Source organism: Lepidothrix coronata, unplaced genomic scaffold (genome assembly GCF_001604755.1).
Source record: "Lepidothrix coronata isolate B3197 unplaced genomic scaffold, Lepidothrix_coronata-1.0 Scaffold64, whole genome shotgun sequence".
NCBI classification, from domain to species: domain Eukaryota; kingdom Metazoa; phylum Chordata; class Aves; order Passeriformes; family Pipridae; genus Lepidothrix; species Lepidothrix coronata.
In genome coordinates, this window is record NW_016690244.1 from 4,499,095 (window position 1) to 4,518,781 (window position 19,687).

At 38.5% G+C, this 19,687-nt stretch overlaps 1 protein-coding gene across 11 annotated transcripts in view; it reads left to right on the plus strand.

Annotated features, from left to right (window-relative positions):
* The first annotated feature begins 2,327 nt into the window (after positions 1-2,327).
* ATP2C1 (ATPase secretory pathway Ca2+ transporting 1) overlaps positions 2,328-19,687 on the plus strand; it is a 65,467-nt gene continuing 48,107 nt past the window's right edge. For 4 of the 11 annotated variants that reach the window (XR_001875315.1, XR_001875316.1, XM_017817972.1 and 1 more), the window contains exon 1: positions 2,329-2,625. Coding sequence is in view for 5 of the 11 variants with exons in the window: in XM_017817972.1 (XP_017673461.1) it covers positions 2,518-2,625 (108 nt within the window). In the remaining 6 variants the exon portion in view is untranslated. Of the gene's footprint in view, positions 2,626-19,179; positions 19,265-19,534; positions 19,593-19,687 lie in introns of those variants that run through there. The other 7 variants (XM_017817964.1, XM_017817966.1, XM_017817965.1 and 4 more) reach the window with 6 other exon arrangements.

Sequence of the window (19,687 nt, forward strand, 5' to 3'; positions counted from 1 at the left end):
TTTGGAAATTTTGTCACATTATTTTACACCAGAGAAAGGAGCACTTTTCGCTAAAACCCTTAGACTAAAACATTCTGACAGCTGATATGGTATATTGAAGGCTTGTCTTTGCTTTTCTTGGCTTGTTACTGCCTTTCTTATAGGGGGGTAGAAGAAAGGAGAACATTAGTGATATGTATTACTGACTTACTCTTGATAGTGCAAGTTTTTCCTAGTTAAGGAATCTTTATCTCTGTTGCAACAGAGAATTTTAGGAGCTAATCAAGACAATGTAGAATTCTGATATTGGCCAAGGCCAAGTTACAGAGCAACCAGATGATGGTCCTTGTACACTTTTGAGGCTCCAGCCACCTGGGTTACTGCAGATGTCTCTGTTTGGGCTCAGTAAGTACCCATATGTAGCACAGAAGAGATGGGTGTAGAAGTGCCTGCTGAAGTACTGATGTTAGGCCTGAAACAAGCCTACATGGACAAGTGGTCCATGCCTCTGGAAGAGCTTAGTCGTGCACTTCAGAACTTTTCAAAGGAGCATCTTCAGCCTGGTATGACTTTTCAGTGAATGGCATAAACCACAACACCCTAATTTTAGGTAAACATCTGAGGTTATACAAAACAAATATATCCTAGTATTTGTCCATTTTAAAGTAATCATTACAGCAATGTTTCCCCCTGCTTGACTCTTTTGTGCCTGTGGCTTGTGTCATTGGTTTTACTATTCTTGTTCTCCTGCTTATGGTGATCCTGGCTTTGCAGAGCAATTAAAATTCTCATGCTATGATGTGTCACTGATCTTCTTAACATCCCCCTGGCTTCACAGTAACAAGTGTACTTGGCAATTTCCAGTGCTGACAACTCCAGTTTTCTTCCTCTGCTGCTCAGGTGGTCAGACTCACACAAGTGCCAACAAATTTTATAAAGCACAAAAGCAACGTCTCTGACTCAGCAGGGCTTTGTACCAAAGTGAGGGCAGGAGAGGTATTGTGCCGACAGCCCAAAATTGGCTGGCATCTCTCAATGGGAAGTGAAACAGCAAGATCACCTTGCAAGCAGGCCTGGTGCCACCCAAACAGATGGGCTGAAGTATAAGCAGCCAAACAGTCATTTAGGAACACAAAAAGGATTTGTTGAAAGCACATTTCCAAACTTGAAATGTCAGAATGGTTGCCTGTGTCAAGCCTCCAAACCTGAAGGGAAGGATATGTGCAAGTAATGTGGGATGAGCTAGTGCTGAAAACAAACATGCAAATCTGTTTTGGATCCTTTCCTGAATCCATTGAAAGATTTTTTTCATAGCTGTGAGACCTAGAAAGGATGAGTGGGAGAAGAGTCCTGCAAAGCAGTATTATTTCCCTACCATGTGCATCACTTTCCACAAACTGTGCTGACAAGGTAAAGAAATTATTTCTTTTGCCTCCCACAAATGTTGATGTGCAGGAAGCACATATCATTGCTCTGGCTGGTTAGTCTTTAGCAGCTGTATTTAATAGATTCAGGACAAATTCTGTAGTATTAGCCAAGGTCTAAATCATAGAATCATAGAATGGCATGGGTTGGAAGGAACCTTAAAATAATTTATTATACATAGGAACATACCCTATTAAAGAATTAAAAGACAATCTCCAGTGGCTGTGGAGTTTTATTGAGGACTGAATTGCTTCACTGTAATAAGAACCTAGCTCTGGTACTTTTCTACTTAAAAGATTGACAACAAAAGAGAGGGGGAGACACCAACCCAAACTTCTGTAACTATGAAACTCAAGAATTTAGAATGATAATTGATGGAAATGTGCTTTGCTGCTTTTCCATCCACTACAAAAGCCAGAAAAATACTACTTGTCTGCTGATCAAAGGTGCAAAGTAGAGAAGGGCTCACAAAGATAAACGTAATAACTTAAAAGGAAATGAGTTTGCAGGTAAAATTCAAAGCCCCAGTTGCAAGCTAAGCTTTATCTGAGCTTGCATTGTTATGCCTTGTAAGTGGTGCCTTGCAGTTCCAGTTTAGAAAGTGGAGAATGAAAGAAAGCATTAATCTGGCTGAAATCCACATAACAGGATTGTATGTGAAACAAAAGTGAAATCAGACAGTGCAGCTAGTGAAATACAGCTTGAGGAGGAGGGGGAATATGCTAGAAACAGCAGTTTTCTAGCCTCTTTACTGCAGCTGAACAAGCTTTAAGAAGCATTAGGAGGGGTAAAAAACCCAGGACCTACTTACTGTTATTTGATTTTTGCAACAGAATGTTCTTACCAGAAGAGCTGTTAGAGCACAGTGCCAGGGAAATGATTTGCATTTGGTGGAACTGCCCCTCAATTCTTTCAGCTCGCACTGCCCTTGTGGCACTTTAACACTAGTCATTTGTTGTAGGCTCTGCATTTGATGTTTTCATTTTCACCAGTTCCTCTGCAGAAAAGGATTGTGCAACAGTCGAGGACTACCAGTCTCTGAGAAGAGGCAGAAAACATGCATTCATATCTCGAATTCCAAATACGGAAGCAGTAAGAGAAATTGCCTAAATTATGGATAATCTGCTGCATAAATCTGTCTTCTCCTATTTTATAAAGCTTCCTGTCCATGGAATTTGGAAACTTGTATTGACAGTGAAAGAGAAGAGAATTCAAGAAAAGGTAAAAGCAAATTAAAAAATCCCTTCAGTTGTAACCCTGTGGGCTATATCTTAAAGGGAGAGGATCAGAAGTTTAGCTGCACTGTTTTCTAGATATCAGTATCTGTGAGTAATGGCTATGTTTAGGATGTTATGAGAGCACTGTGAATTTGTAAAAATTTGCTCTGAGAACAAATAATTTTTGATTCCGAGGAAATTACTGGACACTTAAAGCAATTGGGGTGTGAGACTGTGAAGCTTTAAATAGTCATTACCTGTCTGTTGAAGACCGCACAAATCTATATTTCACTGCTGTCATGAGCTGTTTTCAGTGTAATTCAAGTTCATCTTGAATCACTCATGTCCATACTACCTGGCTGAAAAAATTGTTAAACTTCCTTTTATTTTTGATAGTCTTGAATCTGCTTGTTATGCTAAGGGGGGAATATTTGAGAAAATTAGTTCCTTAATAGGTATATAAAATAAACCAGACTTTCCCTTTTTAAACTTTTGTCTTAGTCATAAACCTTATGCTGTGCTGTTCTCTGCTGTTCTGTAAGGGTTTTTTCTTTGCTAATAATTGTTCATTTTTCTGAGATCGGGTGTATGGACTGGTCAGTATTCAGGCCCTTTGTCATGTGTAAATAAAAGGTTGCAGTCTTGGCAGTAGAGCTTGTACCCTAGTTTCTTAAATGTTTCAGTAGATCATGATTTCTTGACTTAAATGCAAAATGAATATCCTTAGAACTGAATTGTAATCTGAAGCTGTTGCTGTTTCACAAGGAAATGGAAGCTGTTTAGCATGGGACAGGGGAGAAGTGGTTAGTCTGGAATGAGGCTGTATCTAATGAGTTACTGTTCTTTTTCATCCAATATGTGCTCAATATTAAGCTATGAGGTGAGCATTCAGAAGAAGTCTGTAACAAGAGCTGAAATTCTGCTTTTCTTTGAAACAGTTAAACTTCTTTGTTCTTTTTGCGTGCTAAATGATACTGAATAGTGTACTTCTCCAAATGAGAGGTCATCAGGCGAAGAAAGACACATTCCTTTGCCATGATATATTTCGGAAAAAAAAGTTCCAGGGCTGTAACTGGCAGGAGGTGGGAGTCAAATCTGCTTTTCCTGTTTTGATACAGTAATGTTCATTATTTTCTTTCTTGCTCTTAATGTTTTTACAATGGCTAACAGCTCAAGCACTACATGCTTAAAGAAACATCTTACTCATTCTCCTTCGGTTTATCAGATGATGGCAGAGCTGATGTTCACCACACAGTAACACTTGTTGCTTTGACTCTACAAACACTGGGGGGTGGGAAGTGCAGTTTTGCTTGGGAGGTTGCCCTTCATGGTGTTGAGAATAAGCTCTTTATTTCTGAGGATCACATTCTTTTATTTAGGAGGGTACGTCCTTGGGATTGTTTGCTTAATACTGCCTCAATGTCTTCTAATAAATGTTATCAGTAGATAACTGCTTTCTCTTTGAGGGTTTTTGTTGTTGTTTTCTCCGTATTCACCCCTTTACTGATCTCAACAGGCATTAAATTAAAGCTCCAGAGAGCTGATGGGTTCATGCTAACTCTGCTATTGTCATGTGCTGTTCTGATAGCTTTCGTCTGATGTGCACAGTGATTCTTGTCCAGTCACGGAGGCGGAAATTGCAAGTGAAGGATGCATGCAGAGCTAGTTGGCTAAAACTTTTGAGTTGTTCAAGGTTTGTCCTGACAGTTTAACTGCAAAGGATGCATAGACCAGTTATAACCTGAACATTCATTGATGGAATTGAATGGTTTAGACAGCAACCTGTAACTTGATGGTAAATTTAATCATTTCATTTTCATAAAGACGTGAATATCTTCAGTACAGTATACTTCTGACTCTGCTGCTTCTACTGCTGGAAGGAATCCATTTAATCAAAACAAACATTGATGTGGTTATTAGCATATTAGTCTCGAGACACAAAGCTTTATCAATATAAAATGAACTCAATGTGGTGCTGCTATCCATTCTCTTTACATTGATATTGTGCACTGAATGTAATGAGGCTTGTTGAAGGACTGCTGTTCATTTTGATGCTCCAGAAAAGTTATGCATCCTAGGAGACTTGTTCTCTGATCAAACATTTAAAATGAAATACAACATTAAAATAAGTGTAATGGCTTCAATCTGAGGTTAGCTTTGCATGCTCACTCTAATGAGTTGCATTTTCCTCTGGAAACTAGACAACTAAAAAATCCTGTTTACTAGTTGCTTAGAAACTGATCATCATTAAGGGCATTAGACATCAAATATTTCAATAAAACCTAAAGCTGTAAAATAAATGCATATTGTTCAGAAAAAGTAGATTTTGGAAATTACCACAGATTTTTATGAAGTCCAAGAGACAAACAGATTATAAGAAGAACATGTGTATAGATAAGAACATCCAGACTTATACTAAGAAGGATAAACTTACTTGCTTCAGTATGGTTTAGGAAGACTGTTTCAATACTAGCAGTGTATTGAATGTCTCCTTTCTTGGATCACCTTCTGGAATCATTCCTTACTGAACATATCAGACCAAGGAACATGGACTTCAGGGAGTATCGGTATGATCCAATAATGGAATTATTTATGATCTTTGAGATTTTTCTTTAAAACTTCAATGTTTTAAAGCACACAAATCAGAAATCATTTTAACAGGCTTTATAGAAATGGTATGGAAATGTGTTTTGTGGCTACATGGTAGAGTTTCTTTGAGAATAAGTGACATTTTAACAGCATAGTTGAGTTTAGGAGGTAATTCTGGTTAAATGAGGCTTTTATCTAGAATTCTACAGCTATTTCTCATGGGAATATGTATTTTTGAAGAGTAAATCTTACATAATTCTATACATTGAATTTTTCCATTAAAATTATTATGATTAAGTTCTTGGAAGGTATGAGATATTTAATATTAATTCAGCCTGAGTAAGGAAATGAAACATGCTACTTATTTTGTTGTCAAACATAAAAGATCTATTATTTCAATGTGTTTAAGAGGCCTCTCTGTTTAGATAAAATACAATAGAAAGCATGTATGTGGCTTATTTAATTCCGTTTATGCTGGCAGGGTTATCTCCTTTCCTTGAAGTATTTTTTCAAATCATTTGGCAAAGCAAGAAGTAATTTTTTTGCCTTTGTTTCTACTTAGAGTGTACCTCATTAGCATTTGAGGAAATTACTTTTCAAGAGTATTGCAATGTTACCTCTTTCCAAAACATGGTCATAAAACTTATATTTCCTGTTGAAAATTCCAGTTGGACCCAGATAAAATTTTTTCTGAAAGAAACCACAGGATGCTTTTTTACTTCACAATTAGCTTCCAAAGGGCATGTGACCAATCTTAAAGGAAATTGTTTTGTGCTGAGAAACCACCAGCTCTCCTTCTGAATCCTAGCAGTAAAAGACCTTTCATACAGCCTTTCCAGCCAATACTTCTTTAGAATTATTTCTTGGTTACACACCAGCCATAAGGTGAATGCTAAAATAATTTCTCTAGCTAAGAGTTCATGCATAGGAGCACCAGAGTGATACCATCAGTGAGGTTCTGCACATGAGAATTACATGAGATGGGGTCTGATCCTTCATAGAAACCACTAAATGAGCTCCAGGAGTCCAGAGCTGAGGCAGATGGAATGATTTGTATATTGTGCTTGGCATTGAGAGTATATGTGTATTTAGCAATTAACACAGCTGCTTTGGCAGAACCCTTTTCAGCCTCTTTTCTGAAGGAAGAGAGCTGTATCTGTTCCTCTCCCCCAGTAACTGCAGAACTTATGGATAGAAGAGTCTCAAACACGTGAAACACCCACACACTTAATGAAAATAAGGCTGGTTGGTAAGAGGGGAGGCATCCTATTAAAACTGCCTTTAAGAGCAACATTTCATCAAAGATCATGCAGGAGAGAACAATCATAAGTACTTCATATCCTGAAAAAGCTCCTGTCAGTGTTGACGCTTCTCAGATATTAAAAAGAAAAAATTCCAAACCCTACTCTGGAGAACCTATCTAGGAAAATCCTTGACTTGTCTTATCTGGTAGTGGTTGATTCTCTGCTGCAGCTCCATCAGTTAATAAGTCAGTCAACCAGAGGACACAAGACTGTGGAGACTAGACAGGATATTCAAAATGTCATAAGAGAACTATTGGCATTAAAACATATTTGTCTTTCTCAAGTTCACTATTCTCAATTCAGTTACTGCTTTCTAAATTAATTTGATTAGAGGTGGATAATAGCATCTATGCTGAGTTGCATTAAGCTGTCTTTCCTTCAAATCACTGTCCTAACTGTGATGGGCAGGATTTGTAGGTCCTTCTGAGGACTACAGGAACAGAGTACACATTCTCTTGTGAGGATGTTCTCCTAAGAGAGCTTGTCAGATGCCTGCTCATTTAGTGCATTGTTCTTTTGCCTTATCTTTTGTTTTCCTCAAAAGTAGCAACTCTATCCAGTTTAACAAAGTCTTATCTCAAAGTAACTGAGGAATTAACACTGTCTTTGAGTAAGGCAGTGCTCACAAAGGATGGATCTTTAATCAAGGAGAAAAAAGCTCACAGGCTTTATGCAAATAGGATATAAGGTGCACATTTCAATCTGTATTTAACACTTGGAATAATTAAACTGTGCTCAGCCCATACTGAGTGGTTAGAGGCCCTTATAAAAGACTTTATACAGGTGAAACAGAGGTTACAGTCTTTGTGCACAGTTTACAGACCAAAGTAACATTCGCGTAACTGAATCTGACGTACGTTTGACACACAGTTCCTGAAATTATTGGACTACAGGCATTTTAAAGTAAAAATTCCATATCCTCAAGACTTTTGCAAGAATCAACTCTTCCAAACGGGAATGACTTTAGACATCTAGTTAGCCTGGAGATGAGATATTGGGGATGCAGCTAAAGGGTCTGAACAGGACATTTCTTTATGCAAGAAAAGAGCTATCAGCTTTTTCTGAAATAGCTGGCACTTAACCTCTGCACTGAGATTAACAGTACCTCCCATCCCACACGAGTTAACCTCTACCTGGAGGTGATGCTCTCTCTCAGTGTGTATAGGAGGGATGGGATCTATGATTGCTGGTGCTGTAACAGTGATAATGCTTGTATTATGGCTGTGGCATTTCAAATGCTACTATTAGGTTTAAAAAAAAAAGAAGAAAAAGAAAAAAGAATGGGGCACCCTGACTTTGTTTTGCTTCTCTAAAGATTTCTGTATCTAAAGATACATTTGTTGTAGGTGCCTCAAGTTTCCAGTATAAGTGCAATCTATATAGCTATTAATGAAAAATTCATTATAATGGCTTTATCATGTCAAGTTTATTTATTAATACTGGTATTTTTACTTTTTGGTGTGTAAAAACTCTATGTTAAATTTGAGATGACACTTTAAAAATGCTGCTTGCTTTGAATGACTAAGGTGCTATGATTTTTGTGGTTCAACAGAGGCCTGACTAATTTCTCTAATGAAACATTTTCCCTAATTTCTCTTCTTTGCGTTCTGATGCATAAAAAGCTCTGAGTGCTGTGTATCCCTCAGTTGGTGAATGTCCAGAATCTGAAATGCTTTGTGATTCTCTGGGGCTGATGGATATTATGTTGTTTAATACTTTATGCTTAAGACCATCGTGTCAAAATGATTACTATGTTTTAACAATTCCTTGCAGTTCACAAATTCATTTGGAAAACTAAATCTTCTAATAGAGATGTATCCTCTTTGTCACATTAGCTTCTTCTAGGGTCATTTGGATCAATATTTGAGAGATTGCATCAGAACAAATACCCATTTGTTCTGATTTGGCTTTATGCTAGACTTTCTCCTGTAGTCATAGAAATTTCTGTCAGGATTGTCTGAAGTTTTCCAAGGACGTGTAGATTCCTTTTTTTTTTTCCCTAAGGAGATTTTCTGCTTGAATTATGATCAGTGGTATCAAAGCTCGAATGTTTTGTCCTTCAGATAAATATCTTTGTTGAATTAACATCTTATATTTAAACCACAGTTTAGGTCTTCACTGCCTTTTGTCGGACACGACTACACAATTTTTCAACCATATGCTATCTCTATCTATACAGATATATTTTAAGATGAGCAGGTGTTGGTGTTGTCATAAGAAAGCAGCAACTAATACAAACCATTTGAGGGAAGCACCACGCTAAACAAAGATCATGATCTGGCACTGAGCTTCTCCGTTTTTGACAAAAGCAAAAAGGAGCTGTGGTCCCTTAGCATCTTGAAGAACTTATCTAGCTGCTTATGGACTGTGGCAGTTCTTGTCTAATGGTTTACACTATTCAAATTCTTACTTTAATATGTTGAAAACATATTAATCTAAATGGTCAATGCTTATTTATTTTCATAAGTTTATGAAAGATCTGCTAAAGAATTCTTACACCACTGACATCTAAAATAGGATAGTATTACAATTAAAATATGATTGTATTACATTTCCTGAAATACTGTTTTTCATTTAGGTGTTTTTTGTGACACAGATATCATCTCAATCAGATATGGTCAGGTTGGATGGAGCTGTGAGCAACCTGGTCTAGTAAAAGGTGTCCCTGCCTATGGCAGGGAGGTTGGAACTAGATGATCTTTAAGGTTCCTTCCAACCAAAATAATTCTATGATTCGACGATTCTTCACTTAGGCAAGACTTGACTTAGTCTTCACTGACCTTCACTTAGACTGGACTGGATGGTTGCTCCTGACAACTATTGCTTGGGGATGGGGGGGAAGTGGAGCAGGCTGGCTGCCACTTCTCAAATCTAGTGAAATGAAAAACCTTAACAGAATAGGCTGTGCAGTAGAAAGCTTATTCTCTCTTTAATCCTTAAGCTCAACCTTTACAGCATTATTTGAATAACTGGTAGAACAGTGTATGTAAACAAAAGTATGTCAAGGATTGAAAGCCAAAAGAAGATTTGAAAAGTAAGATACATTCCATTACTGAAGCTTTATTTGTGTATAAATGGAACAAATTACTTTTAACTAAAAAAAACCTTCTGTCCTATCCCTCTGTTTCTTCTCTTTTTCATATGAGAATAAGTCTGCCAGATACAGATTTGATTTAATATATGGAACCTTCATTTTAGCATTTCTAATGTCATGGAAAGACAAGGAACTTACCAAAATTTAGGTAGCATTTAAAATTCTGAGACAGTAAAAAAACCCAGATGCTTGATTCCTCTTTTCTTAATTGAATTTCTTCAGCTGTGCCCTCTTGAACTAGCTTATTGCACCATCACATGTACTGAACATGTGCTACAGTTAAGAGGTACTGGGCTCATATGCACTCAGTAACATGTATTTATTTACATTTCTCCCCAGGAAATTAGACAGAAATATAGCAGCTCTATTTTTTTACCATATTTTAAAGATAATTAGAGCAGAAACTGCTCAAGAGGCATTAAAAAAGGCTAGGTGAAAATGATTTTGAATGTTAGAAATTCTGGGATTGTCTATCCCAACAATTACAACAATTATTTAGCCTTTCAAATTCTTGTTTCTTTTCAAAGCAATTTCATTTGGCCTTCCTATTGAAGTTTTGAGGTTCACACTTTCCAGATTTTCTATGCAACTGAAAAGATTAGGAACTTTTTTCAGCACAGGAAAACTTCTTTGATATAATGGCACGGTTCCATGAACCAGCATGTAACATCAAACAATATGCTACTAAAATCCAGGAATTACAAATGCTGGAAACACAGCAGTGTTATCGGAATTGGGCTTTCGGTTTTAGCCTTTCTCTGGCATTTTTGCCACGTCAAGCCTCTTTATGGTATTTACTTTGCATCCATGGCAAGTTTGTTATAGGCTACTACAGCCTAAACTCAGCCCTCAGAACAAAGAGGGGAACCTGAATTAGTAACAGCAATCTTAAAAATAGTGGTTGCCTTTCATGGTAACACATGGTATTTTAAGTGAGGGCTAACATAAAGAAAAAATGTTTGCAACCATCTTATATATAGGACTCAGAAGTGCTGACATTGCTGTTAGAAACTTTTAAACCTGAACAAATTTCATGCAGTTGCTCCTTCAGTTACAGTGCTGCAAGAGGCACTGTGTTTGAGCAGGACTAATTTCATGTGGAAGGCCAGGATGTTGAACGGAATTACTGTCACCAATGACTAGGCTGTTTCAAAATCATGTAAGTGTACCAAAAATAACCCCAAATCACAGTTCTGTTTAAAGAGAAGTGCTTGTGAAGCTTGTATACCTGCAATAAACCTGAAACTCATTAGAAAACATTTGCTAAAAAGTTCTCATTGGGATCAGAAGCCATTGTGTACAGGGTTGCAAAAATGAGTCACCTGTTCTTTTCTTCAACATGGATGTACTTCTTTCAGTGGCCTATGTCTTGCGGGGGGAAATGGTGGTTTTCTTCTGTCATAAACTGCAAAAGAAATGCTATTTTAGAGGTTTTTGCAAGTCTAAAAATGGACTTTATTTTTCCTCACTAGTTTCTCTGCTACAGTTCTGCATTCTTTATTCTTTGACCCTAAAAGCAGTATCTTGATTAGACTCTGTAGGATGTAATAGCTTAATTGCTGCAATGCTTAATTTATTCAAACCTAGCTCTCTCTCTCTTTAGATCTTCCAGTAAGGCTATGGTTTAGGATAAAACAGACTTTATAAACAGGAAAAACTGAAAGACTAAGGTTATTTTATTCTAAATCCTTTGTAATCTGTCCTTGGAAGTGAAAAACAGCATCAGTCTGTACATACATGTTAAAGATGTGAGGCTGTAAACAACCAAAGATCAACTTTTCAAAAAAGAGAAAACAATTTGGAGTGAAAATTATGGGAGACATGAAAGACAAATTCTTAAAAGCACCTAGCTTACTGAAATCTGTATCTTCTGAAGAAAATACTCTAGGAGTCCTGTTCTGCAAGTCCAAGAGAAGCAAAGTCAAGGTTTTAGTTCCCAATGCATACACACATAAGTAACTTCTAATTAATCATGTTGCTCCTACAATGTTACAGGCTTCCAGTGATAGTTTTGTTTTGTTTTAGTTTTTTTTTTCCTTCGATGGACGATTTTCTACAGGTGAATGAGTGATGAATCAGGAACATTTACAGCTTGGTATCTTTTTATTTCAGCATATTAAATAAGTCATAGATATGATAGATATATTATTTGATATAACCTAATGATAGATAAACTAATGATAAACAGATTATGATTAAATAAATGATAGATATGATAGGAATCATAGAAATATAATGTGATCTTATAACAATATCTTAATACATCTTCTGACCTTAAATATATTATATGAAATATGAAAAATATAGGACAGAAATCATGCCTCTCATTAGATATCAAAATATTTTGTTCAGCTTTTAAATAGTATACAGGAACTTTAGGGTTATAATTTACTGTAAGCTGAACTTCAAATAGGAGACAATATTTTCACTGATTTATCACTACCAGTTTCTGTAGTCTATAAATAGAGTTGTTTCCTCAGAACTCCTCAATAGATCTGGATTAGGTTGGAGGCCCTCAAAGATGGAATGGGTACTGCCTAATACTTTTATTGAATGAGAAACTTTGTTTTTCTTCCTTCTGAATAGGCAGTTAGCATGCTGAATTCGTACTGAATCTCCCCACTGTTCAGATGGTGGGGAGGAGGGCCTATAGTACGAGTTTCAACTCTTTTTAAATTAAATCCTCCTCTGGTACTTCTTGCTTTGTTACAGATGCATGGGATGCAGCTGATGTTAGTTGCTGAATTACTAGGAGACAGAGGGGCACCTCAGGGCCCTTTTAACCTTCTCATTGTGACAGGCTTGTAGAATATACCCTCCCAATTCATATGATATAGCTGTAGGGTTTGTCCTTCCTATATCCACTCCTGTCACTTTCAGCTGGGGCTGTATCCAACCTTTAGTGATGCATGGACTTGAATGTGAGCTATTATTTAATTATTTAATATAAGAGTTAGGCTGTAAGAGTTGCTGCAAAATATTTTGGCACATTTTTCCAAGGTAGACAGGAGCCTGCTGCGAAATGGATGTTTGTTTTTTAATTCCCTTGTGCTGAAGTTTGATATTCATCAGCAGAGGTATGGAAACACTTCTGAGCACTTGCTACCACCTCGAATTTGTCCTCACACAAGCTTGTGTAGATGGATGGGGAACCAGGTCAGAATAACCTTGTAAAATTTGAGTATTTTTGCTAAGCGTACTTTACTAAGTGTTACATAACTTGTATGTGCAGTTTTTACTCTTCCCCTTGCAGCCTTATTGTTGACTTTGACTAAGAATGCATCTGAATACAAATTTAGTCTTTCTATTCACCAGTTGGGCCCGTCTTAAGGTTAGAGGTCTTTTATGCTAGAGCACATAGTTGCAATAGGAGCACGTTACATTAATTACTTTTATTAGTAACCCCTACCAGCTTTAAAAGTGTGACCTCAGACCACTTTTTTAAAGATATAATGGAGGAAAAACTCCTCTGTATATTTGGCTTCCATTTACATACACATTGTAGTGACTCTGAAAATAAAATGGTATGTGGGCTTTCCTGTAAAATGAAAGTTTGTAATAAATTTCTCCCAACCTGAAAAGCTGCCACATGCTTTCACTTGATAAATTTTTTTTGGCTCTGAGTCTGAATAAAATTTCACAGCCCAACATATTATGCTTAAGTGTGTTATCAAACAAATTATCTTATTCTTGCCAGGAGCTGAAGTCTTTCAACTACGTAAACATCTGTTTATTAACTGCAAACTCCTTACTGAATATTACCTTCACAGTGGTTTACTCTCACCAATGATCTTGAAAAAGAATTTCCAAGAGAGACTTGGCAAGATTACTTGTCTGTAATATATGCAGCATTCCTGAAATTCTTGGCACATTACCCTTGAATCAATTAAAACAAAAGTACTTTGCTGTTGCTGGGGTTTTTTTTAACTGTTTATAGTTTCACTGTTGAAATGGCTTTACCACAGACATCTTGCTATAATGTAACTGAAATAGTTTAAAAGTAAATGGGGTGTCTCCTTTGCTGTTTAATGAATTGTAGTAATCCTTCAGCAAGGCATACCCTTTTACGGGGAACAGTTTTCCACTTTCTCCTATATTCAGGCCACAACATGACTGTAGCTGAAGCTGACAATGCAGAGAAGTGGAGTCTTTGTCCTATAGCAGACATACTAACAAGGCATTTTGCCTGCCACAGCTAAGACTTTTATAGTAACTTGCTTCACGGCATATTCCAATTATAGAGCACAATCTCCTTGGCCATGTTTCTTGGCTGTCTATTACAGGCAACGTGAAACTAGATCTTCACAAAATGTCTCTGGAAATGTGAAGCTTATGGTAGATAGAATAGAGGCACTTGTGAGAGCTTCCACTTTAGTAGTGAAGCTTTTACTGGAATAGTCAGCTTCGAAAACAGTCACTGAGGGTGAAACAAACAGCTGAATAGCTCTGGGTGTCCTAAATAAAGGGAGGAAAAACCTCTCTGGAAACTGTGCAATTAATATTTGTAACTATTTCAAAATAGTGCAGCTGAAGGAAGAGAATGGCAGGTGAGTAGTGAGTATGTGGGAGAGATAGAAGGTATTGAGAAGGAAAGTACAGAAGATGAAATCCAGGTTTGAGATAACAGTTGAGTGTTATGGATATATGAAACCTGATTTTCTTGAATGCTCTGAGAGTGTATGTTCACAACAGTTCAAAACTGATTTAAGGTTGGGACTCCCTTAGTCCTGCCACTGCTTCACACTGCCTTCCTACACTAGTTCTGGGAGTTCCGCAGTAATGCTTTTTGTGAGGTAGGCTTTCTTCTCAGCTGGGTAACCACAAGATGACACTGTCTGGGCCTGTGCAGAACTGATTGCCAGGAAAAGGACAATTGCCAAAGCTTGATTTTGTTAGCTGAAAGTGCTGTGGTGCTGCACCCTTCTCTGAACATAGAATGTTGGTAGGGATGCTACTTAGGGATGGAATGAGAGGGTTAAATTTAAGTGTTTTAAAAATCAGTGAAATATAATTTGATTGCCATAAACCAAAGTTCCTTAATTAGCATAATTGTACAGTGTCAAGACAGGGCTGAGCTAAAGTAATTTGAAAATGTAGCTATGTTTTTTACACCTTAACATGCTCAGAATTATAAAATGAAATGCGTACTTTTTTCCTCTGGGAAGACTGTATAATTTTTCTTCTTTTAAACTTGAACTGATTTTATATATATATATATATACACACACATATATATATAAGCATTCGAACTTTAGGTGGAATTGCCACGGATTTTCCTTTGGAGAATTCTATTTGGAGATGAGGTGATTGCTTCTATCAGCTATCAGCTGAAGAGCATGGATGGAAAGGATTCGGGGAGGAAATATACAACACAGGCTTTACAAATGAGGGGCCATTTAAACTGTGTAAATGAGAAGCTCCAGTATCATCCCTCCTCTGTCCTGGCTCCAATCAGACAAGTACTCTGTATAGGACTGTAAAAGCACTGGTGAGTTTTTGGCTTGCAGATGAAAGACAACAAATAATGAGATTAAATCAAATAAAAGTCTGATTTACCAGAAACTAATATTTTCTTCCGTAAAAGCTAAATTATGCTCAGCGTATTGAGAGCAGCTTGAATTATAACTAAGTAAGCAAACAGTTGAGAAGCCTGTTTTGACAGAAGAATCACCTTTTCTGTCCCAAAATGAAGTGCTGTAGAAATCTCTGTCCATATTAAAATGCTGTTATGATTCAGAAAAATGTCTCTGGTTATAATGTATAAATAAATTCTCATTAGGTTAATAAAATTTGCAGTAGATTTCATGGCCATTAGTCAACAGTGACAGACTTTAAACAAATGCATCTTTAAAAGGATACTTCAAAAGAATCTGTAATGTTACTTCAGAGCAACAAGTATTTCAAGGGCTGCTATGGTCTGAAAAGTGACTTCACCACAATTCTGTGTAAAGGATCTTCAATCTGTGAACCATGCAGTTATAGGTATTTTTGTCATGTTTAATATACATTTTACTTCTGGTAGTGCTGTAGCACAAGGGAGTTGTTGAGATGAAGCTGAATTGAGATCCTGAAGACTAACCAAACTTGAAGTTCAGCTTGCATATAAACATGCTGCAGCTTAAGGCTTATCTGTTTAATGCCATTAGACTGAATTCTCCCTTCTTTAATTCCAGCTGATTGATGGTACTACCTGGAATGTAATGTATTTATCACTTTTTCATTTTCCCAAGCTTTCCAGAGGCCCAGAATTAATTCTTTTCTGAAGAAACAGAAAGGCAGCTAAAAGCAGCCTTTTGGGTTGCCTCTCGATTCATACAGAAACTATGTATGCATTTTTACAGCTGCCTATTAAAAAAAACAAAACAAAACAAGTAAACAAAACCCAAAAGAACAATTTCTTTAATCAAATTACTAGTTTTCAGCCCTGAAGGCCCAAGAGGTCAAAAAAAGTGCTGAAAGCAGCAGTACCTATTCATGCACCCCATACCTGTTCCACTCTCTTGGCTGTGCCAGAATAACCACTTCTGATTTAGTTAGAGAAGTCTGTATCCACTGATCTGCTGGGTTATTCCAGACATGAATCAGTTCCCACATGAACTTAGGTGTGGGTCAGTTTGGGGTTGTGTGTCTGAGATAACCCAGTGGCTGTCCCTACTGACAGCCACTCACAGAAGGAAAAGTCTGACTTGGCCATCAACAGGAGGCAAATTTTGAGACTTCTGTGGGGAAAAGGATGGGGAGGGAATGGGGGGGGTGGGGGTGGTGTGGCAGGAATTCTTTTTGGTTGCTGCAGAACACTGAGGAAGTACTGTGAGGCATTTAAACCTGACAAGAGATGGAGAAAGCCTAGGGTGGGGAGGCTGCTTAAGCAGTCATTGAATGCTCTTGTGTCCTGAATGCAAAGCTATTTCCAGAAGGTTTTCTTGTTTTTATGAAGTATTTTCAGGTCTGTGAACTAGAAAGAGAAAACAGTGATGTAACAACCACTAAAGTGTTCAGTCTTTTTCCCCCCAAAACCCATCAGTATTGCATATCATTCCAAGTACTATTTTTTTAAAAAAGAGAATCTAACTGAAGTTTAAGGACTGTTTGGCCATTTCTAATTGAATTTGTGTATGTTTTTCTGATTTGTATATGTATTTTCACTGAAATTATTCTGTTGGGACTAGACATGTTTGCTCATTGGATATTCAGAGGAGCATTTTATTGCAAGACTTTTTTTCAAGATTAAAAAATGTAAACCAAATATTATTTTAATTTGTGAGTACAACTGGCTACAACAGGTTACTGTAAGCAAAACATTTTTTAATTTCAGACTTATCTCTGCAATCATATCCTCATAATGTTCTTTGGTTTGCCAAATAATGCCTTTGCCACAAACTTTTATGAGGCTTCCTGAAGATATTAAGGCTATCCTAATACTCCCGTGGATCAAGCTCATATTAAGGACAAGATTTTCAAAGAAACAATATTTAGTAGCAGATGGAAATAAAATACTTTGAGCATTGTTTATTAAACAGACACTGTTTGCAGTTGTAGAGTATGGCAGAAACAGTGATATAATTTTCAAGGAGGGATATAGTCCTGGTATAATGCTGAAGAGGTGCTTCCCAGCTGCCTGGCAGCGTCACGGGCATGTAAGACTGACAGATGTATGCAAATGTGAAAGAGATTAAGCCCCAGAGATGAAGCTTTTTTAGTTGTTGTTACACTATAGAGAGTAGGACTTGCTTTTGACTTTATTCTCTTCTTTTGAGACACATGAACACAGGATGTACGCAGACTTTGTCACGGATATTTAGGTCTCAATTGTGAACAAGCTCAATAATGTTCAGGAACTCCCAATCTTCTCCCCGAATGTTTTAACAGTGTAAAGGAGTCCAAACCTGTTATGAATGTTAACAGTATTAGGACCTACAGGCTTTGTTTTTTCCTTTATGGAAATATTTACATCTTTTCACATTTAGTGGTAACGTACGACATTGAAAGCAAGAGCTATCTGTTTTAACCAAGTAACTAAATGTTTTTCTTAATGCACTGTGCATCAGTTTTGTGTTGAAATTGTGGCATTATAACTAGCATTATGAGTATCTCAGCATGGTTCTTTGCTTGCCTTACACACAAGTTAACAGAAGCACTGTTTTGGAGGAGACTCACTCCTGCAATGACAGTGCTACCTGGGACACTTCATGGAGTAACCAGGGAGATATTCAAGTAACATGGCAACTCTATGGGACAGGTCAGAAATTATGTATTAGGTATTCCCAAACAATTAACCTATCTGCTGTCATCTAAGTTTTGCGAATGCAAATATCTGGAGCCTCTACTTAAAGTCAGCACTTCTAACTCTTCTTTACCTCTCAAAATATATTGAAAAATCTATATTGCATTAGCACTCAAAGTTACCTTCAAGAGCTTCAAAAGAAGCAAGGATGCTCTTTAACTTCCCCCTGTTTAGCTCAGGAATTCAAGAGGCATGCTGTTATGGGTTGTGAGATTTAGCTGAAATGTTAAAAATTTAGTTCTGTTAAATGCTGCCTATGAACTGTCAAAGATTGAGTTTGGTTTCTTCTGCTGCTGAAGAAAAACAAACCCAAAGTGACAGGTTGTTAATCATGAGATGTTAATGCAAGTGCATTTCTAGGACCATGTTGTCATGCTCCTTTAGAAATGGTGTGTAAAACCTACAATTAGCATGTCTTCATTAGATTTTGACCTTGAAAGTTGAAAAGCATTTTGTTCTTACTAGTGCTGTGCATCATACCTTAAATTAAAATTTATTATATTGGTGGAAGTTGCTTTTATTTGAAAACTTCCCTAGCCTTAGAGCTCAGCACTTGTACTAGAGTTTCAGGTAATATTCCCATGGTGTCTAGATAAGCATAATTGAATTGGTAAAGCATATTTTCTCCCTCAGAATTCAAATAGTGATTAGGGTTGGTCGTTTTATAATTGGCAGCTAAAACCTAGTTCGTTTAAATCTTAAACCTGAAGTGTTTTAAGATTTTTTATTGAGTTGATTTTTTTTTCATTTTGCTAACATTTATAAGAAAAGGATAATTTGGTGATGCAAAACCAACTGGACTACCAGCCTAGTCTAGCTGTACTGTAACTCCAATAGCGGCTACTTAAGGCCTTTAAACTGAGACAGGGGAGATTCAGACTGGATATCAGAAAAATTTTTTTCACTGTTGTGGTGGTCAGGCACTGGAATATGTTGCCCAGGGTGGAGGTGTTTAGGAGGCATCTGGATCTGGTGCTGGGTGTTATGATTTTGTGGTTTAGGGGTTACAGTGGCAGTGCTGGGTGGACAGTTGAGCTGGACGATCTTAAAGGTCTCTTCCAGCCTCGATGATCCTACGATTCTACTCCAGGTACGTGACACACATTTTCATGGCAGCAGAGCAGCACTGTGGCGAGCGGGCGCTATGGGATTGTTTTCCCACGCCAGGAGGGCCAGGCTTGGCTCCCAGCGCTGGCGCAGAGCCCGGCGGGCCGAGGGCACGGCCGGACCCCTCGGCCCAGCCCGATGCTCCTCACCCCCCGCGCTGGCCGCTCAACGCCGCTCACCGCCCCGCCTCCCTCGCGGTGCCGTGCGGCTCCTGCCCGGGCAGGGAGGCGAGGCGGGCAGCGAGGTGGGCACCGGGGCAGGAGAGGTGGGCACGGGCGGGGCGGCTGCAGGGGCCGGGGCGTTCAAACGCGTTTATTTTTCAAGCGCAGCGCGGCGAGGCTCCGCAGCCTGAGGGGCTTCCCTGGGCTGTGGGTGAAGCCGCTCCGCCATGCGGGGAACACAGAGCAGCCGCCATCCCTCCGCTGCCGGTGGGCAGCGGGCGACACCGGCGGGGCTGCGGAGCTCGGCTGTGTGTGGGCCCCGCCCGCCCTTCCGCCGCCGCGCCCCGCCCCGTCCGCCGCCTCTGCCCGGCCCCCGCCGCCCGCGGAAGTGAGGGGAGCGGGGATGCGGCCGTGCCGCCCCGGGGCTCCGAGGTGAGAGGCGCGGCCAGGCGGCGCGGCCGGGGCGGTGGCCGTGCAGGAGCTGCCGCTTGCGCCTCTCTCCGTCCCTACACGCCGCCTCCACCGCG